The sequence below is a fragment of the Camelus ferus genome, chromosome 16, assembly GCF_009834535.1.
Source record: "Camelus ferus isolate YT-003-E chromosome 16, BCGSAC_Cfer_1.0, whole genome shotgun sequence".
NCBI classification, from domain to species: domain Eukaryota; kingdom Metazoa; phylum Chordata; class Mammalia; order Artiodactyla; family Camelidae; genus Camelus; species Camelus ferus.
In genome coordinates this window covers 48,307,567-48,330,499 of record NC_045711.1, presented here as the reverse complement: position 1 = coordinate 48,330,499, position 22,933 = coordinate 48,307,567, and the positions used below count along the sequence as shown (strand labels likewise).

Genomic DNA, 22,933 nt, shown 5'->3' with positions numbered 1-22,933 from the left:
ACCCATGCTGGGTTTCTCCTAAATGTGGATTCTCTCTTCACATGGCCCACGTTCTGACACATATGATAGGTCACCCCAATGTGTGGACACCGTCACTTCTTTCAGGCTCCAACTCCTCATGCTGAATCACCTGCTTGGACGTCTTTCCCAGCCCCCTCAACCTGTGACATCCACACCAGGCTGCCCCTTTACTCTGCTTGTCCAGTATCTCATGCTTGGTCACCCTCCTCATGGATGCTCTCCTTCCTCCTATAACTCAGCATTTCTACCCCTAAACTCAAATATATTCACAAAAAGTTATACATGTATGTTCATAGCAGAATTATTAATAATAATCAAGAAGTGGGAACAGCCCAAATGTCCATCAGCTGACAAATGGATGAACAAATTGTGGTATATCTATACAATGGAATAGTATTCAGTCATAAAAAGAATGAAGTACAGATGTGTGCTACAACATAAGTGTATAATTAAAAACACTTGAAGTGAAAGAAGCCAAATACAAAGGTCACATACTGTATTAATCCATTTATATGAAATGCCCAGAATAGACAAATTCATAGAGATGGATGTTGTCAGGGGCTGCAGTGAGGGGACGATAAGGAGTTACTACTAATGTATACAAGGTTTCTTTTAGGGGTGGTGAGAATGTTCTGAAATGAGCGATGAATGCACAACATTGTGGATGTATTAAAATTCACTGGTTGTGCTCTGTAAAAAAGTGAATTTTGTAATATGTGTGTTCTATTTAATATACATATATAGTGTGTGTTATGTATATAAGTTTAATTTACAATAAATAATATTTATAAAAAGTGTAATAATAAAAATAGCTGTGATAATACACAATTACATAACAAATTTTTATTTATATATAATTTAAAACAAAAAATTTTGTCCTTTATTGGGAGGAAGTGATGGTCTGAACCCCATGGTAATGATAGGCTAGACAGAAAATGGATTTGATCAAGAGGTTTTTAAGAGTTATGATTGGCAATATGTTTGCTGGTTGATTTGATTTGTTGCTTATGGGGGTACATATTGGAAAGGAGTCAAAGATGATGCCCAGTGTTTTTGCTTCCTGCCAAGTAGATGGTGGGAACACTCAGTAAGATAAATAAAATAGGAGGAATGGGGTTAATGGGAGGAAAATAATGAAAATGAGTTCAGTTTTGGTAGTTGTGAATATCTGAGGAGAGATGTCAAAAGGCAGATGTATACAGGTCTAAAGCTTATCAGTATGATTTAGAAGTCATAAACATATGTATAGTGATTAAAGCCACAAAAGAAAGACTATTATATTTAGCTTTTTTTGATTTACCAGTACCCTTGGGAAATAAGGAAACCAGAAGGAACAGCAAGACCTCTCAGACACTGAAATGAAAAGCTTTGGGGCCAAAACATCATAGCCTAGTGATTATCCTATAGATTGGCAGCCTTTGGGTCAGATGTCCATCCGGATTCCAACAGGGCATCATCACCTGGTGGCTCATATGGTGTGAACTCTTTAGAAAAGAGCTGTGCGTGACAGATGTTTAAGTTTGTCCAGATAATTGTACTCATACACATTCTTTCTTGGCTTAAATGTTCTATATTAAAGTGATTGAAGTCTTATTAGTTAGCAATATTTCATGAATATCTTAATCTAATATATGTAAATTAGTATGTCAACTGTGACTGAAACCTGTTTGATTTTTATTTACTAATTAATTTGTCTCGAGCATTTGAGGTGGCTTAGATCAGGATCAATTATAATAAATATAAATAAATAATCAGGACCATGAGAAATGTAAAGAAAAATAGAAAACCAAAGCCAAAAAATAAAACAGATGCTCCCTTTTACGAGCCTACATGGTTGCTATAGATGGGTCTCAAATTTAGCTTTAAACTTCTTGGTAGCATAAATGAAATATTCTTAACAGAAAAGAAGAAATATACATATGATTCCATAAAAACAGCTCTTCCTTCCACTTGTTTCTAAAAGAAATTTCTCAAATAGGAGTCTAATTTAATTTGGTGGATAAATTTCCATGGCCAAATCAGTCACAGATTTTACATGGTCACATCTTGTAGTACCCTTTATAACAGTTAAAAACAAAATAATAGTGTCTAAGAATGCATTCTTCTGATCGTCCAGTTGATCCAGGATTGCTTTCAGCTGCAAGTAATTGTAGCTCAATGTGGCTTACACAGTTAGGGAGGTTATCTCATATAAAAGGGAGTACAAAGATAGATTGGGCTACCTACATCCTAAGGTTAATTGATTTAGGAGATCTACAGTTTCATCAGCAATTTTCTTTCTGTATTCTGCTATGAACAGCATCAGCATGGTCCTAAAACTGCTTTTCCTTATGGGCATAGGATGGATGCCAGCAAATACAGCATCCTTTGTTCACTCTGAGGGGAGAGGTGGGCTAGCATTGATATTCCAATAAAGCCTCTTCTCAGATCTCATTAGCTCAGTTGGCTTAGACCTGAACCAATCACTGTGACAGATTAGTTAATTGGGATGAAATGGATGTGGGAGAGTCAGTCACAGTGCCCACCACAAATAGAATATTGCATACTTAACAAGAATCATGAGTGTCCTTCAGATGGCTTTCTATAAATATTTATTACTATAAAGGTGGACTTTTCCTAGGATTAGGGTAGCACAAGGATTATGTTTCTTATGCAGTCTTAGAGTAGAAATATTCTTAGTTGTGGTTTGATGACTGATTCCTATACTTTAAATCAGATGAATGGGTAGTAGACTTGTCCTTTTTTGATGAAAAAAGCCTAACCATGACTTCACCCCAAAAAACACTGTCTACTTTTGCATTGAATTTTATTTCCTCAAGAAAAAAAAAATCGTAATTATTTCCAGCATGTAAACAAATGGTTAATGAATTGCTTAAAATTCTGTACCACAGATCATAGCTAAGGTGATTTTTGCCTGGAAAATGTTCGTAGAAGGTGGTATTACCAGTTGCTCGACATGGCCAAAGAAAACCCCATTAACATCCCCATGGTGCGTCTCATTTAGAGAGAGAAAACTTTTCAATCAATTTAGTTTTGTTAATAATAAAGTAGTAGTAGGGGAGGGTATAGCTCAAGTAGTAGAGCGCATGCTTAGCATGCATGAGATCCTGGGTTCAGTCCCCAGTACTTCCTCTAAGAATAAATAAGTAAACTTAATTGCCCCTCTCCACCAAGAAGAAAAAAAAGTAATAGTAACTTGTGCATCTAAGGAACTAAATGATTTAGTGTGCTTCATGGGATTACCAGATATGACTAGATTAGGTTTGCATAATTTCTGCTGAATATAATCTTGGTTAAAATAGTAGTTAACTGTAAGTAGCTGAATGACAAGACTACATTTCTGATATGTCCTCTTAATATTTCTTATGTGAGACAAGATCATTTCAAAAATACATAGGAAATCTATTTTGCTCTCCGTCATGGTCAGGGGTGTGCATCTGGTTTATTTAAGAGCCATTTTCCATCAAGATTCGAGTTTAAAAGAAATGGTAAAGCAAAGCACAGCCCTGATTTAAGAGGTTGAAGATTATCTGATCTAGCAGGTTGTGTCTACCAGCTCTGATTCACTTAGTAATACAGAATATGTCATCTTTGTGTTCACCATAATGACCAAGTATGTATAGAGAGGTCTTGTAACTTAATGTATAACTTGTTCTTATCTAAAGAATCAAAGCTCAAATAAGTCCATTATAGCTACAGGTAGCATACATTGCTTTTAGCAGAGTTCCTCACAAGATCATAGATAAAACCATAATGTCATAATTAAACCTTAAGTCCTCTTATGTAAAAAAGGGGCCTTGTAAACCTGCATCTGAAGACAGTAACATAAAGTTTCAGTGAACAAGTCCTGCAAACTGTTGGTCTCATGAGAAATAAGAATTTGTAACTTTGAAAATGTAGTATATTTTCTGCCAGATAGTAGACAAGTATTAGAACCCTAAATTCAGTAACAAAAAAGAAGCAGACTCACAGATATAGAGAATAAACTAGTGGTTACCAGTGGGAAGAGGGAAAGGGGGAAGAAGCAATATAGGGTTAGGGGATTAAGAGGTACAAAATATTAGGTATAAAATAAGCTGCAAAGGATATATTGTACAGTACAAGGAATATAGCCAATATCTTATAATTATATATGAAGTGTAACCTTTAAAACTTGTGAATCACTATATTGTATACCTGTAACTTACATAATCTTGTACAGCAACTAAACTGCAATTTTTTTAATTTAAAAAGAACAACAACAAAAGTAAACAAAAAAGAACCCTAAATTCAAGCAGGCTTTATAAAACTCATGGTGGCCAAAGATCTGTATCCGGTGCCTTAAAAAATTTTTTTAGCAAATAAAATATAAGTTTCTTGTGAGCCCAACACTTTTTAAAAAAATAAAAGGAATGAACAAATGGCTTCCTTATTCCTGCTCTCTCAGCAACACCCCCCACAAAAAGCCTATTTTTCCCCCGCAAAGGTAACATATATCCTGTTATATCTAGATATATGATGTGCACAACACTTACATGCATGCGTTCATGTATACATAGTTTATATTTCTCAAAAATGAAAACATGATATGAACACTTATACAACTTGCTTTTGTTCCTGTCATTTAATAATCATTGACATCTTTTTTAGGTCAGTTCATGTAGCTGTACTTCATTTTTATAATGGCTGCTAACTACAAGAAGAGAAGGGAAGACATTCAGAGGGGGCTGGGCCAGAGAAGGCCTGGGATGGGGGCTGGGCAGAGGGGCTGAGTTGAGGGAGCTGAGCCAGAGGGGAAGCGGGGGCCACGAGGTGGTATTGGGGAACAATGAAGGAAGATGAGGGGGCTCCAGCATGGGTGTTTTAGGGGAGGCAAAGGGGGTGGCAGCCCACCTGCCAGGCCCTCACCCACTTGACATGGCCCCAGAATAGAGAGAACCACAGCCTGGTTCCTGTTGGCACAGATTTGACTGTGATGGGGATAAACAGTGGAAATGTTTCCCTATTGAGAGCTAAGGAAACTTGATGAAATAGACCAAATCAAACATTCTGATAACTGTCTTTACTCATACTTTTGCTTTTACAGGACGTAGTATGTATGGTTTTTTATTTTAATGGGCACTATCGAATTACTCTACAGAAGTCATGCCCAGTAGATATCCTCATGATGTGAATGAAATTACTCATTTTGTTAAGCCCTCTTCAGGACCATGCTATGCTTTTTAATTTATTTAATAAAAAGAACTACATTAAGAGGTATTGCTGAGGTAGGTTGGGGATATTTGTCATAAGACTGAATCCAAAGTAAGTTTGGAATAAATTATTTTTGCAGAACATACCACGGGTAACCATATCCCAATATCTACTCTCAGTATTTACGTTAACAGCCAGCCCCATGTTCTCTTCCAGGGATCTAGTATTAAGGGTTTGGGTTTTCTCTTTCTTTTTCATACAGCAGTAAGATTTATTTATAATTAGTCCCTGTCTTCTTCCACACCATGTCTCAGAAACCTGGCCAAGGTCTTTTTGCTTCCTGAGATTCCTTTTGTTGAGTGAGGAAGATGAGACCTCCTTTGCTTAAACATGGGCACCCTACAGCTAGGCCATTTTTCCAACAATCTGTTGATAAGAGATGGGGTAGGGGTGGGGGGCGATTACTGAAGTAGTCAAGCAGGATCCTTCAACAATAGCACACCTTTTATTCCAGCTCAGTTTTCTCATTTCTGTGATCTTAGCCATTCTGATTATGGACGTATGCATTCTTAGAAGGAACTATGTAAAGGGTTAAAGTCTAAGGTACCTCGCCTGAAGATGATGAAAAGCAGGACGGTGCTAAGTACATTTAGTTTATTGTTCTGGCCTATCATATAGAGATATCAATATCATTTCTCCTTGATTTATCTTACAAATGCATATTTATAAGTATAAGAATATTTTTATTTGGGTTAATGATACTATATTTGAAGAATGAATGCTCACTGTGAGCCTACCCCTCCCCCAATCTCCTCCTTTCTCTCCCTCCATTCCCCCCAAATATCTGTAGTTAAAACCCTGGCAGCTTTTCCCATTAGTTCTTACATTTGGCATTCTACAGGTAATTGTCTCTACAGTCAAGTACATAGATTGAAGTCAGAGGTTACTAAGTAATAGCAGACATTTAGACAGATGACTTGTGGAGTGTAGAAGGGACTTAAGCACTGAGGCTTACTATATCCATCTTACCAGGGATCCAGATCAGGTCTGGAAAGTCCAAGCTCTTATTACTTGAATAGAGGAGCACAGCAACTGTGTTTGTCTTCTTTCTCTTTTTAATGTACCATATGTCAGAATCCAGGTAAAAACCTAAGTCATGGGAATTTTGACGTTTAGAACCCCAGGCAGTACATTCTAAGAACAGAATTATGATTTTTGAGTTGTATGCTTCATAGTCTTCTAGGTCTCCAGTCTGAGGTTTCATGTCTATCTATTATGCTTTCTTCTGTGGAGAATCTTGCTAACTATGATCATTATCTGTAAAATTTCTCACTTGTGCCTCCACCATATGTAATATTATGTTTTACACATATATGAATTGCTGAGGGATTAGTAGTGATTTGCTGGAAACTATCTTTAGATTATGAAACTCCACATAAAGGTAGTATATAGTGGATGACAGGGAAAAGCAGCAGCATTTAAGCAATACAAGAATACTTTTTGCATTAGATAAACTTATTTTAAGAATTGAGGTACTTAGATTGGAAGTATATGTATTTATTTGGGAATGGAGTTGGTAATCAGTATTAAAGAAGGTGGGAGATTTATTTTACTAAGGAAGAGCCATCAGGGTGTGGTAGCAAGGCTGACTCAAGAGAAGAAGGGTATCCAGCCTTTCCATCTATGGTCAGGTGTACAAAATGTGGTATATTTATACATTGGAATAGTATTCAGCATTAAAAAGGAAGGAAATTCTGATACATAGTACAACGTGGATGAACCTTGAAGACATTATGCTAAATGAAATAAGCCAGTCACAGAAGGGCAAGTGCCATATGGTTCCACTCATATGAAGTACCTAGAGTAGTCAGATTCACAGAGGAAGAAAGTAGAGTGGCGGTTGCCATGGGTTTGGGGGAAAGGCGAAATGAGGAGTTACTGTCCAGTGGGTACAGAGCTTCAGTTTGTGAAGATGCAAAAGTTCTGGCAATGGATGACGGTGTTGATTGCACAACAGTGTGAATGTACTTAATGCCATTGAACTATACACTTAAAAATGGTTAACTGGTAAGTTTTATATTATGTATATAATCCAATTTTTTTAAGTTTCAAAAAAACTTAAAGCAAAATTAATTTACTTTAAAAGGCATGCTATATTTTTACTTTTTGCCACTAGCAGAAGACCTTCGCTTGTTACTCAGATCAAAATAATCTTTAAGGGTGTTTATGAGGAAGGAGAACTTCTAAGCAGAAGTGACCCATTCACTTTATTCCCGGGATGCTTTGACCTGTTTTTACAGGTGGCTTATAATGTAGAGCATTATCATCCTTTAAGCAAATTAATTATTTCAAATAATAATTCTTCAAAATAAATATTTAACCTCTCTAGAGCAGAAAAATTTTAGGTGGTGTTTCCTGACATTGATGTGTTAAATGAGTTTTATAATTTTCCATATCAGAATTAAATATATAGAGATTTAACATTTTATAGTTGCTATGTTTTAGGTGTAGTTTATCAGTATTATTTTATCTTTTTCCCTTATAACTGTAAAATTCTTTGTTAAGAGATCCTTCCCCTAACCTATTTCTTTTGATAACCAGTATGAAAATTGTTTTTTTACTTAAAAAAAAATTATCTGTAGGAATATCTTATCATCTCTTGATGTGAATAATTGAAATTGTGTGGTACTGATATGTACATTACCAAGGCAAAGATTACTTTCTGCCCCTATGTTTTATATGGGCAGTATTGTTTTTATAAGTTGCTCCAGCTTTCTGTGTGATTGTTTAAAAGAACTTCTGCCTTTTTGTGCATGTGTTAACATAGCCAATTATTTATAGACAAAAATTGAGAAGCTACTTTATCATATAATTTTTTCTCCATCTCTTTTTAGGATATTTTCTTTTCTGGATGTTGTTACCTTGTGTCGCTGTGCTCAGGTCTCCAGGGTAAGGACGACTGACATGATTACAAGGGCATCCCACCTGACACTGATGATAATCAGCTTCTGTAGTAGGCAAACCATTTACTTCAGATGTTAGTTGTATATTGTGTTTCCAAGAAGGTTGTTTCACGTGCCTTTCCCAAACCTGAATTTTCCTGTATGTACTGTCTCTAACTTTAATTTTTTGAAACTCTTTACTATTTGTATAATACAAAGAGAGGAAACATTTTCAAGGAAAAAATATTAAACATGCAAATTGAAAGGTAAAGGCTTTACTCAAAATTGTCATAAAATAGTGTTTCATTATGTTTTCCTAGTTCATTTTATGTACATACCTGGAAGGCTCCTTAGGGTCTAATTCTCATATTATCTCCCTATATTTTTTTTCTCAGAAGATAATAACCAGAGTTTAACTTTTTAGAAATTGTAGAGCAAACCATATTCTATTCTGAGTCAGTTTATGAATTACGCTTATCCATTTTTGTCAATTGACATTGGTGTGACAAAACAGTGAAACATCATAATCTTATTGCTGCCATTAATATTAAGGATAGAATCTCTGTTGTGGGAAAACTGCTTTATGAACCATTCCTGGTCTCTTTTGTAATCCAGATGTATAATAATTAACTTAATAAAATGAATGAGTACCTACAATTTTTTTTTTACAAACTGGACAGTGGCTTTTTGCTTGTTTATTTAACAAATATTTATTGGAAACCTACTGTGTACCAGGTACAGTCTTAGGTGCTGAATATGTAACATGGTTGTATCATAGACTGTTGAGTTTATCTTTGTAAGTAGGCCCATGTTTTCCTTCACATTTCCAACACTGATCCCCTCACACACACATGCACACACACAAACACATACACACACAAAACTTGCCATAGAAAATTCACCTTGAATTCCTAAGTTTAATGAAGTTTCTGCATCTTAAAAGCCATACTAAATCTGTGTACCAGCTGTTTTGGAAACAGCCAGTAGTACTTTGATGATTTCTATTCATGACATTTCTGTCCCTGATAGTGGTAGACATGGCTGGTACAAATGAGTGGGATTTCCTTGCTGTCTCCATAGGAAGCTCAATATGAACTGAAAAACAAAACCAGTGTCTAAACCTATTTAGTTGCAGAGTCTCGTCTCAGGAATGTTGATTTGAGTGAGCTTTGATGGTTGTTTTCATTTGCAGGTTCCTCTTCCCTCTTAATATGTTTTAGCTTACAAGGAAGCACAAAGCCAGTTTTCATTAAATCTGGATAGTTAGTATATAGGTAGTTATCCTGTTATTTTCTATACTTGAATATTTAGGTAATTTGCTTTTAAAAGAGACTCTGGAAGGGGGGAGGATATAGCTCAGCAGTAGAATGCATGCTTAGCATGCATGAGATCCTGGGTTCAATCCCCAGTACTACCACTTAAAAAAATAAATAAATAGATAACCCTAATTACCTCCCTCCATCAAAAAATTTTTTAAAAACTCTAGAGAGGTACTTGTCATTCCTAATTTTAGTCTCAGTTTAGCATGTTTCCTGCTTGCTGGAGAAAGTAGTATAAGGAAATGAAAAATACCAAACCAAATCAGAGGTATATTTAGCCCTAGTAAACACACAATGTTCAAAAAGTTTTGTCTCCATGACCAGCCATGTTGGAAACCGTTGGAAAAACATGAAGCCACAAGAAGAAAAGTTAACACTGAAATCCTGAGGAATCTTTAAGATTTCTGGAATGACAACTTTGTTTACCCTCATACCCCTGACATATTTCTTGCTGACTGTGTGACAGTTACCCTGGAGCTTATAAGTGTATACACAGTTTCCCTTTAGAATTGCAGTATCACATCTGCATTTTGATTTGTTGTAATAAGAGATGATAAGAGAAGTTTATAACTCAATAGTATTAAAACCTTTGTTTACACTTTAAAATTAACAGGGAAAACTTTTAAAGGCTTTCTGATTAAAATACAGAATGATCCACAAGTTAACTCTTATTTGGGTCATTTTTCACCTTGTCCTGAAAAGTTCAAAAGTTTAGAAACTTTCTTGCCTCCCTTTAGCTTATTAAAGAAATTAATGAGAAGTCTCAAAACTTTCACTGTTTTGAAATTACCACTGAATCAAGTCAAAGGGCAAAATGACCAATTGAAAAACCTACCTGAGTGAGCAAAAATGGTAATGAGGAAAGCATTAAGTCTCTGTCATGAATACAGAGAAATGATGGTGCCTTTTCTAAGCCCAGGTCACCACATCACAGTTTCAGGTCCAACCAAGTGATGCTATGGATAGCAAATATATATTGAACATAGTATATATACTGAACACAGTACATTCAGAATACTGTTTTCTTTCTTTGGTTTCGCCCTCACCTTATTGAGGGGTAGAATAACAGATTTGCTTTTCATCAACTGAATTATCTCATTTGAGATTAGAAACTCCAGTAAGAAAACAGTTTCTGGCTGTGATACTTATCACAACTTATCCTTTCCCCAGCCTCCTAACGTAAGATCTTTTGTAGCTGCTAATTTCTGTACCTGCTCATTTAGGAGATAATCTACTTGGAGATTCAAGTATGAATCAGAAATAAGACAGAGCTTTTGGGAGTTAATAGTATGGGGTGGCCTGGGAAATTTTTTGGTCAATTTCATATTGAATAATTTCCATTATTGGTAGGTTGAATTGTGAACTTTAATATTGCTGACTTTTCCCCTTTGTCTCAACTTCTACTCATTCTTTTTCTTCAAAATAGGCCTGGAATGTTCTGGCGCTGGATGGCAGTAACTGGCAGCGAATTGACTTGTTTGATTTCCAGAGGGATATTGAGGTATAATTATGTGGTGTGTGGCCCCATTTCTCTCGTTAGAATGTAATTACAGCATGGAACAGATTAGCCCCAACCATATAAATCTCCTTTCCCTGGAGAGAGAAACTATTAATTTCAGTGCATCTGAACTTCATGGGAGCCTGCTGTGTTCCCAAAAACTTCTTCAGTTTTTGAGAATAAGCAGAATTATTTTACTGAAATCATACTAAGTTATGTAGTGTTCATGAGACTCAAAAACTTTTTTTATTTTTGTGTTGGAAATGTGAACCTGTGTTTGCTCATTTTAAGGTAGTCTTTTTATATTTGTTTATTGAAAAATAAAGTTAGCAACATGTTGAAGCACATTTGCATGATTTCTTCTTGATGAGCATTTTGGGTTCTTGGGTAGTCTACAGATAGTTTTTGTGGAGAATAAAGAAAGAATAAAGCCAAAGTCATTTATTGGGTTGTTTGTGCTGTGGAGAGATTTTTTCCTTTCTCACTTCTCCGTCACATTTCATCTCTTAGTATTGCCTGTTTTCTCCAAAATGGAGAATAATAATAGCTGAAACTTAAATTTTAACCTGAATTTGAGCTCCTTGGTTTTCTTATCAGGAGAGTAGAAATAATAACTTCCTCACTGTGTTACAAGGATTAAAATAGAGATTTATATTTTTTTTCAGTTGGATTTTTTTTTTTTAAGTTCTGGTGGATCTTAGTTGCTTGAGGATCCACGTAAGAAGTTAAAAAAACAACAACAAAAACCTCACGTGAACTTTCCATTATCTTCATAAAGTGCTTTTAAAATATTGCCCACTGACATTATGATGGATTTTTATGTTTTCTTGACAATTCTCTAATCTTCATGGATGTGAATGTTTAAAGCAACGTGACCCACAGAATCATTCAGCAAGATTTTGTTCACTGTTCACTGAGCCTCTGCTGCATTTAGTGTACTACAGGAAATCGTTTAGAAAGGACACAGAAACGGCAGTTAATATCCTTTAGAAGTTGCAGTTTAACCAAGGGAGAAGTCTACATTAATATAGTGACACAAGAACTGCAGAGCACCATTTCCTCAAATACAGAATGTCTTACAAGATGAACAAAATAAATAGCAATATAGGTTTAGGCATGATTCAAGTAGATGGATTAATCAGAAAAGCTTTCTCATGGTAAGTTGAAATTTCCCCATTGATTTAATTAGATCTTTAAAAAGGAGTAGAAACCACTTAAAAATGAGAATGTGTTCTTTTCAAAAACAACATGATGGGTTGTCTTTTTTATCTTTTTTTTTTAACAGGGCCGCGTAGTGGAGAATATTTCAAAAAGATGTGGGGGCTTTTTACGAAAGTTAAGTCTTCGGGGGTGTCTTGGAGTAGGAGACAATGCATTAAGGTAAAAACATACCTATTGATTAACTGATCTTCTTGACTGAAGTAAAGAATAACACCGAGCCACACCATCTCACCCAGAAAAGGCTAGAATAGTTTTCATCTTCCTACTCAGAGAATAAAAGAACAAGTGCTCTTCCCCCAAAAGCCAGATTCCCTGTATTATAAATGGTTCTCTTGGAGCCTTGTAAGTTTTTTTAACTTTCTTTCTCAAAGTTAGGATAATTTTAACTGGTTGACAAAAAGATCGATGTTCAAAGTTCATGGTTGAAAATTAATTTATTGTGAACTGTGTTTGTACCAACATCCAATATTACCATTATTAATATCTTTTATTATTATTTTTAATGCTGAGAATTGTGCCCATTTCACTTCAGTCTCTTTTGTTTGTTTCTTTCCTGTAAGGACCTTTGCACAAAACTGTAGGAACATTGAAGTACTAAATCTGAATGGGTGTACAAAGACTACAGATGCGTAAGTAATTTATGTTTCAGAAGGGTAAGTCATAGCCCCTTATGTCCTGCCTATCCTAGCTTTACATGCAGGCTACTAAGTATATTTAGCAAATTTCATTTTGATCTTATAGATGTTTTAAAAGGAGAAAGAGACATTAAAGTTAGAAATAGAACAAGAAACTTATTTAGGAATTGGGCACAAATTCTGTCTTAATATTTAAAGTAAAACTTTAAAATTGTAGTGTGCAGTAAGAAATACTAATAATATAAATTACTATGACTGCTTATATTTCAAGAAGATATTAGTAGCTATCGTTCAAAAGACAATGAACAGATGATTCTGTAAGAAGATGTAAAAGCTTAAACACAGGACTAAATAGCTTATAATAATCAATATAGAGAGTGTTTCTTAAATGACTCTTTAAATATACAGTGTTTTGTGTCAGTCATAATTTAAAAGAAACAAAACATCCATCCGTAAGAGTTTACTGTCACAGACCCGATAGACATAGAAGGTAGATATAAAAAACATTCAGCCCAAGGGTCTGTTGGTAATAACATGTGTCAGATAGCATTTAAATATTATGTAGGGAAATTGTTGCCTATTAGGAGGTGAAGTGAAGCCACTGAAGAAACATGTTTACACAGGGAGGGGCCTGGATTATTCAGTGAATCTTCTTGTTCTTCAAAAAGGCCTCAAAAAAGAGATGGTCTCTTTAGAATTGCTTGAATGAAGGAAAGTGGAAGACACTCCAAGCACAGGGTACATACACATTGTTTGTTTTATTCCTTTCTTTGAGGCCACAACTTGTTAACTTTTAATTCAAGAAAATGTCTGAAAGACAAGGACTGTGGTTATTAATTAATTCTACCTAAGACACATTATTCATGTAAATTGATTTGGAAACCAATGAGAGACAAATTTACTAACCCCTCCCCAACCATGACTATACCAATAGCCTGACACTTCAGATAATATATATCCATATTTACTTATATTTTCATCATCAGAAATGAATGAAAATGATTACTTGTGAGGAGAGAGAAAACATGAAGAGACAGGAATGAAAAGGAGACCTCTGAAATACCATGTTTTACTTTAATAGCCATGTAAATATTTTACATAATTGAAACATGAATTAAAGAAATCAAAGCAGTCGTTAACATAAGTGCATTAACTTTATCACTCCTTTAAAGAAAAAAACTTAATATCTTAAAAATTATCAAATAACCACTAGCACAATTTAAAAGAAAAATGATACAAACTAAAAATCAAAGATGGAGACTTCTGATAATGACAGTTAACTGCCCTCAAGTTATAAACAACTATAAAACTGCACAAAACACAGAGAACAAGCAGTTTGAGATGCTGGAAAACATGCATAGCAGGACTGAGAAACAATGAGGGTGAGCCCTATGATTACCCCAGCTTTCTGCCTGGTTGCATTTTCCATGTAACAGCACAAGGAGAAGGAACCCAAGCAGAGCACAGAGTTCTGGCTGATTTGAAGAGAAAGAGATCGAAGTTCAGGGAGACCAGAGTGGCTTGCTTTGTGTCTTGGGAGGGGGAACTACTCAAAACAGGGCTGCAGAAATCTACATAAATTTGGCTAAATAGTAAACTATATTTGCACATATTGAGACCCCACAAAGCTGGGCAGAGAACATCTAATAAGTTAAGAGCAATTACTGAGATTGCCAGAGCTTAAATAAAGCTGGGAAAGTTCTAACTACCCCAAATGGAGAAGGCTCATTGAACACCTTGGGACATTTAATGAAGAGTGCAGAAAAGTCACATCTTGTTAGTGGAGCTAAACTAGACCTGCCCTAATAAAGGTTAAAAGGAAAATTTTAGCATCAGGTAGACCAAGAACTAACTTAATTGCCTGCCAAATCAAAACTCAGTGTTCTTTAAAGGGAGACACAAAATTTCCAGCATTCAATAAAAAATTACAATATCTACAGAGAAGCAGGAAATGATACTAAGAAGAACCAGAAAAAAAACCAGTCAATAGAAACAGACCTAGAAAGAACAGATTATAAAATATGACCAATAAAGGGTTTAAAAATAGCAATTACAAATATGCTCAAGACTATAAGAAAACATAAAAATAATATGGAGATTAAAAGGATGAGAAAAGATACACTGTCACAAATACTAATCACAGGAAAGTTGATGTGGTTGTTAATATCAGATGATGTAAACTTCAGGAAAAAGAGTAGATGGAAAAAATACTAAATAGTACCCTGCTCTTTCAGTGAAGATAAAACAAGCAGACCAAAAAAACCAGTAAAGCTATAGAAGACTTGAACAACACTATCAATGAACTTGTCCTAATTGACATTTATAGAATACTATACCAGAAAGTACCAGAATAAGCATTCTTTTCAAGTGCACTTGGAATATTCAATAAGAGACACCAAATAATGAGCCATAAAACAAGCTTCAGTAAATTTAGGATTGAAATCATATTGAGTACGTTCTATGGCCTCAACAGAGTTAAATTAGAATTAAAGTAGGAATCAGATAATACATATCTGGAAATTTTGAATATTAAATATAACCTGAATAACCACGCATCAAGGAATAAATTACAAAGAAAATTACAAAGTAAATTTCACTGTCTCATAATGGAAACACAACATTTGAAACTTGTAGAATGCACCAATGGCAGTGCTTAGAGCAAAATGTGTAGCTTTAAATGCTTGTGTTATAAAAGAAAGGTTTAAAATCAGATCTTTCACCTTAGGAAACTAGAAAAAGAAAGTAAATCCATAGTAAGTAAAAGGAAGGAAATAAAGATAATGGTAAAAATTAATGAAATAAAAAATGGGGAGAGAGTAGAGGAAAGCCATAAAACTGGAAGCTGTTTCTTTGAAATAAAATCAATAAGCTTGATCAACTTCTAGATTAGTCAAGAAAGAAAACAAAAGCTGCCACTACCAAGACTGTAAAAAGAAATATCACTACATTTTCTACACCTATTAATGGGATAATAAGAGAATATTATGAGCAATTGTATGCCAATAAATTTGATAGCTAAGATGAAATGAATAATTTCCTTGAAAGGCAAAAATTACCAAAACTATTAAAAAATAGAAAATCTGAGTTGCTGTATATCTTTAGAAATTTGATTGATGATTAAAAACCTTTCCACCAAAAATAAAAATCCAAAAAACCAAAACAAAATGCTACGGGCTTGTATAGTATTAAATTCTATTGAACATTTTACTTATCGTATTTTATTTTTTTCATGGAGGTATTGGGGATTGAACCTGGGACCTCATACATGCTAAGCATGTGCCCTACCACTGAGCTATACCCACTCCCTATTGAACATTTTAGAAGGAAACAGTCTTGTAAAAATCTTTCCAAAAAAAGAGCAGGAGGAAAAGCTTTCTTAACTCATTTTATAATGCCATCATTACCATGGTTTCAAAAATAAGAAAAGAAAGAAAAGGAAACTAGAGATCAGTATCCCATATGGACAAGTAAAAATCTTTAACGAAATATCAAGTTGAATCCAGCAATATATGAAAATGGTAATAAATCATAGCCAACTTGGATTTATCCCATAAATGTAAGATTGTTTTAACATGCAAAATCAGTCAGTGTTAGAAGTTACAACTTAATAACAGATCAAGGAAGAAAAATCACCTGATCATCTCAATAGAACCAAAAAAGGCATTTTATAAAATTAAACACCTATTAATGAGAAAATCTCTAAACAAACTAGGAAAAGGTAATTTCCTTAACCTGATAAATTGTAAATATGAAAAATATACTGTTAACATTGTATTTAATTGTAAAAGAAATAAGGGGAGCCAGAAAGGGAGACATGTAGATTGGAAAGTAGTTTACAAATGGCATGATAGGGCTTGTTCTAGCAAGTTCCTGGGAAAAATGGCCAATATGCAAAAATTAATTATGTATCCATATACTATCAATGAACAATTGGAATGTGAAATTTTAAATATAGCAACATCCACGGTAACATCCAAGAACATAAAATACTTAAGGATAACCTTAATAAAAATATGTGCACATTACGTACACTGAAACCAAACTATTAATAATTAATCGAAAGGAGATCTTACATTTTCATCACAAGAAAAAATATGGCAACTATGTGTGGTAACGTAGGTCATTGTGATCATTTTGCAATATATACATATATTTGAATCAGTTTGTTGTACACCTGAAACTAATACAATGTTACACATTAAAAATTATATCCCCATTTTTAAAAAGGAAAGTATGATGACAGTGGCTTTTTAAATAGAGAATGTCAATAGAGATAGAAGTCGTAAAATATGAGCCAAATGGAAATTCTGGAAATAGAAATACAGTATCTAAAAAAATTCAGTAGCAGTCTCAAATTGCACGTTAAAGATAACAGAAAAAATGAGAAAGATGTTGGTCAGAGAATACAAACTTGTATAAGACAAATAATTTCCAGAGATCCAAATGTATAGCACGATGACTGTAATGAACAGTACTGTATTGTATACTTGAGGATAGATTTTAAATGTTTTCACCATAATAATAACAAAATGGTATTTATGTGAGGTGAAGAGTGTGCTAACTAACCTTATTGTGGTAACCATTCCACAACGTATATGTGTATCAAATCATCACACTGTATACTTTAAATTTACACAATGTTATATGTCCATAAAGCTGTGGGGGGCAGGGTAGGAACAGAAAAACAGATAATCAATAAGCTTAAAGATACAAAAAAAGGAACCTACAGAATGGGAGAAAATATTTGCAAATGATGCGACTGACAAGGGCTTAATTTCCAGAATATAGAAACAACTGTTACAATGTAATAACAAGAGAGCCCAATCGAAAAAAAGGCAGAAGACCTAAACAAGTAATTCCAACAAAGACACACAAATGGCCAATAGGCACATGAAAAAATGCTCAGTATCACTAATTATCAGAGAAATGCAAATCAAAAGTAAGGTATCGCCTCACTACAGTCAGAATGACCATCATTTAAATGTCCACAAATGATAAATGCTGGAGAGGGTGTGGAGAAAAGGGAACCCTCCTACACTGTCGGAGGGAATGTAGTTTGGTGCAGCCATTATGGAAAACAGAATAGAGATTCCTTAAAAAACTAAAAACAGACTTAACCATATGATCCAGCAGTCCCACTCCTGGGCATCCAACTTTGGAGGAAGCTCAAAGTTGAAAAGTTACATGCACCCCAATGTTCATAGCAGCACTATTTACAACAGCCAAGACATGGAAACAACCTAAATGCCCACTGACAGATGACTGGGTTAAGAAGGTGTGGTATATTGTGTATGTGTGTGTATACACAAAAGTAAATAAATAAAATCAATTTAAAGATAGATTTGTAGATATTTTCCAGTCTGAAGAACAGAAAGATAAAAGATTAAAGTAAAATGGGTGGAGCCTCAGAGATCTGTGAAATAACATTATGAGTACCAGCATACATAAAATGGGAATCCCAGACAAGACAGAGAGGGGCAAAAAAAAAAAAAAAAAATACACACACACACACACACACACACACACATACATACATATAATATATATGTGTTTTTTTTTATTATATATATGTGTGTGTGTGTATATATATATATATGAGGAATTGATGTAGAAAACCTTCCAAATTTGATGATAAACATTAATCTACAACTCTAAGTTCAGTAACCCCAGGAAGATTAAAAATAGAGATATCCAAACCTAGAGCCAAACTAAAAGAGAAGATTTTGAAAGCAGCAAAAGGAAAATAACTCATGTATAAAAAAGGAATACATGATTAACGTGTAACCTAATCAGAAACAGTGGAAGCCAGAGCCATGTGACGTATTCAGTATTCTGAAAAGAAAACTATCCTTCAAAAATGAAAGCAAAATAATGATTTTCCCAGATAAACAAAAATGGAGAGGATTTGTTGTGAGTAAATGTGCTTTGCAAAAAATACTAAAAGCTCTTCAGGTCCAAAGGAAATAAATACCAAACAGTAACTCAAATCATAGGAACTGATAAATGAAGAGTAATCAGAATTGCTAGTAAATATGTGGGTAAATCTAAGACTAATTCTCTCGTGTCTTCTTGAGAAAATAAAAGCCTGTATAAAGCAATAATCATAACACTATATTGTTAGGTCTACATCATATATAGAAGTAATATATATTTAAACACTTGAAAGTAATAGCATAAAGGAGAGTGCAGGGAACCATGAGCTATTGTAGCAAAATGCTTATGTTTTGTGAGAATCAGGTTATTGTTCTGAAATACATTGTGGTAAGTTGAGATACATATTGTAATCCATGAGCAAACTATAAGAAAATAACTTTAAAAAAAGTAAAAATTAAACTAGAGATTCACAACAGAACAAAATGTGGAAAAACCTCAAGTATCTGGAAGTTAAGCATCAAAGCTTCTAAATAATTTTGAGCTAAATGAAAATAAAAAGTTACCAGAATTTATGGGATGCAGCCAAGATAGTGATATAGCTCTGCATTCCTATCAAAAAAGAGGAAAGAAAGAAAGCTCAAATCAATAACAATCTTTGACATTATGAAATTAGAAAAAGGACAAAGTCCAGAGCACACAGAAGAAGGGGGAAAAGTGCAGATTGAATTGGATATCATGAAATAGGCAACAGAAATAGTAATAAAATCAATGAAACCAAAAGCTGGTTCTTTGGGAAAAAAATTAAGACTTGACAAACATAGACTAAGAAAATAAGAAAGAAGACTCAAATTATCAAAAGCAGGAATGAAGGAGAGGACTAAATACTTGAGCCAAAAGACAGATAAAATGATTATCATGGAAAATCATAAATGACTTTATGCTAACAAATCAGACAACCTAGATGAAATGGGCAAATTCCTGGGAAGGCCCAAATTACCTAATTTGACTCAAGAAAAAAATAGACCATCTGAATAGATGTACAGCAAGTAAATTCACTGAGTAATTCAAAATTGTCCCACAAAGAAAAGCCCAGGCCCAGATCGCTTCACTGGTGAGTCCATCATATATTTAAAGAAGATTTAATACCAATCCTGAAACTCATTGATAAAAGAAACACTTCATGACTTGTTCTAAGAGGCCAGTATTTTTCTGATACAAAAGCCAATTAGAGACATCACAATAAAAGGAAATCTACTGATTTGCTGTCAGGAACAGAGGTGCAAAAATACTTAAAATCTTAGGAAACCAAATCCAGCAACATATAAAAAGGTTTTGGATCATAACCAAGTGGGTTTTATCCCAGAAATACATACAGGTGTAGTTTAGCATCCTAAAATCAGTTCGTTGGTGAGAATGTAAATTGGTACAGCCACTATGATGAACAGTATGGAGGTTTTGAAGAACTAAAAATAGTTACTATATGATCTAACAATCCCACTCCTGAGCATATATCCAGAGAAAACTCAGAAATTCAGAAAGACACATGCACCCCAGTGTCCACAGCAGCACTTTTTACAATAGCCAAGACATGGAATCAACCTGAAAGTCCATTGACAGCACACGCACACACACACACACACACACACACACACACACCACACACACAATGGAACACTACTCGGCCATAAAAAGGAATGAAATAATGTCATTTGCAGCAACGTGGGTGGACCTAGAGATTATCACAGTAAGTGAAGTAAGTGAGAGAAAGACAGGTTTCATGTGATATCACTTATATGTGGAATCTTTAAAAAATGACACAAAGGAACTTATTTACAAAACAGGAGACTCATCGACAGAAAATAAACTTACAGTTACCAGTGGGAGAAAGGGGAAGGGAGGGATAAATTGGGAATTTGAAATTGGCTGATACAAACTACTAGGTACAGAATAGATAAACAACAAGGTCCTGCTGTATAGAACAGGGAGCTGTATTCAGCAGCTTGGAGTAACCTGTAGTGAAAAATAATACGTGTAACTGAATCACTGTGCTGTACACCAGAAACTAATACAACACTGTAAGTCAACTATACTTCAGAGGGAGGGTATAGCTCAGTGGTAGAATGCATGCTTAGTGTACACAAGGTCCTGGGTTCAACCCCCAGTGCCTCCATTAAATGAATAAATAAATTTTTTAAAAAATCAACTCTACTTCAGTCTAAAAAAAATAGAAAGTCAGTTCATGTAATATTTCATAATAAATAGAATAAAGCAAGAATCAGCAAACTTTTTCTATATGAAGCTGGATAAGGAAATATTTTAGGCTTTGTTGGCCACATAGTCTCTGTCACAGCTACTCAACCCTACCAGTGTTTTACAAAGGTAGCCATAGATAATACATAAACAAATGAATGTGGCTGTGCCCCAGTAAAACTTTATTGCATGGTGGTGAAATTTGAATTTCATTTAATTTTCACATGTCACAAAATAGGATCTTTTGATTTTCTTTGAACCATTTAAAAATGTCAACACCATTCTTGGCTTGTGAGCCATAAATAAGTAGGAAGCTGGTGAGATTTACTGCCCTCTGAATAAAGGACAAAAAACACACAATCATTTCAATGTGATAGGTAGCCCCCGCAGTGACCCCCAAGTAATACCTGCCTCCTCGTATTTGCACCCTTTTGTAATCTTTTCCTCTTGAGCGTGGACTGGACTTAGTGACTCATTTCTAACAATAGACTACTGCAGAAGAGATTGGATGTCGCTTTGGAGATTAGGTTACCAAGACTGTGACTTCTGTCTTGCTCTACTTTCTCTCAGGGCTCCAGCTCTGGGGGAGGCAAGTTGCCCTGTTGTGAGTAGCTCTGTTGAGAGGCCCATGTGACAAGGAACTGGGATCTCTGGTCTATAGCCAGCAAACCTGAATCCTACCAAAAACCAAATGAGTGAGCTTGGAATTGGATCTTCTGAGGCCTGCCAACATCCACCTGAATGAGCTTGGAAGGGAATCTGTACCCATTTAACCTTTGAGATGAATGCAGCTGTGGCCAGTACCTTGACTGTAGCCTTGTCAGAAACCCTGAGCCAGAGGCACCCTGCTAAGCTGCCTGTGCCTGAATTCTTGACCCATGGAAACTGAGATAATAAATAATTGTTGTTGTAAGCTGCTTAGTTTTGAGGTAATTTGTTACACAACTAATACATCATTAGATACAGAAAAAGCACATGAAGAAATCCAACACCCATTCGTGATAAAAATTCTCAACAAACTAGGAGTAGAAGGGAGTTTCCTTGATCTGATCAAAGACATCCATGAAAAACCTATTGGTAACATCATACTTAATAGTGAAAGATTGAATGCCTTACCCTAAGATCAAGAGCAAAGCAAGGACATTAACTCATGTCATTTCTATTCAACATTTTATTGAAAATTCTATCTAATGCAATAGTTTTTAAAAGAGAGAGAGCATACCAATAGGAACGAAGTAAAACTGTCCTTATTTTCAGATAACATAATTCTAAAACAATGCCAAATTTCTATACTGAAAACCACAAGACATTACTGAGAGAAATTAAAGAATATGTATATTGAGAAAAGATAGAGAACTCTTAACAATTAGTAATAAGGCAATCCAATTAAAAATTGGGCTAAGCACTTAGACATTTCTCCAAGGAAAGTGATGAATGGCTAATAAGCATAAGAAAGAGTGTTCATTACAAAATTATAAAATAAAACCACAAGAGGATTATACTCCATACCCACTAAAATGACTGTAGTCAAAAAGAGACAATGTCAAGTGTTGGCAAGGATGTGGGAAAACTGGGACCTTCATGCACTGCTGTGGGAATGTAAAATGGTACAGCAACTTTAGAAAACAGTTTGGCAGTTTCTTAAAAAGTCACATATAAGCTCAGTATAGAACCTAGTAATTCTCCGAGGCATCTACCCAGAAGAACTGAAAACATAAGTCCACACAAAGACCTAAGGAACATATCCGCCAACTAGAATGTATGGGTCTTGTTTGGATTAGAATTTTAAATGGGAAACTCAACCACTGTGGAAAAAGAGCCTTTAAGAAATTCATAAAGGAAAGCAGGCAGTAATATTACATAATTTATTTCAGCCCAACACTGTCCATCCTCTGTATACTTTGCAAAAATTCAGTTTTTTCATTACTGCCTTGCAAAGGTTATCCTGAGCAGAGATAGGAGTGAAAGAGCAGTCGCATCTTTTGGTCTTCATGTTTCAAC

At 34.8% G+C, this 22,933-nt stretch overlaps 1 protein-coding gene across 2 annotated transcripts in view; it reads left to right on the top strand.

Annotated features, from left to right (window-relative positions):
- FBXL20 (F-box and leucine rich repeat protein 20) overlaps positions 1 to 22,933 on the top strand; it is a 90,483-nt gene that overhangs the window by 47,291 nt on the left and 20,259 nt on the right. For both annotated transcript variants that reach the window (XM_032457912.1, XM_006176364.2), the window contains exons 3-6: positions 8,088 to 8,142; positions 10,881 to 10,955; positions 12,238 to 12,332; positions 12,734 to 12,802. In XM_032457912.1, the coding sequence (XP_032313803.1) occupies positions 8,088 to 8,142; positions 10,881 to 10,955; positions 12,238 to 12,332; positions 12,734 to 12,802 (294 nt within the window). The remainder of the gene's footprint in view (positions 1 to 8,087; positions 8,143 to 10,880; positions 10,956 to 12,237; positions 12,333 to 12,733; positions 12,803 to 22,933) is intronic.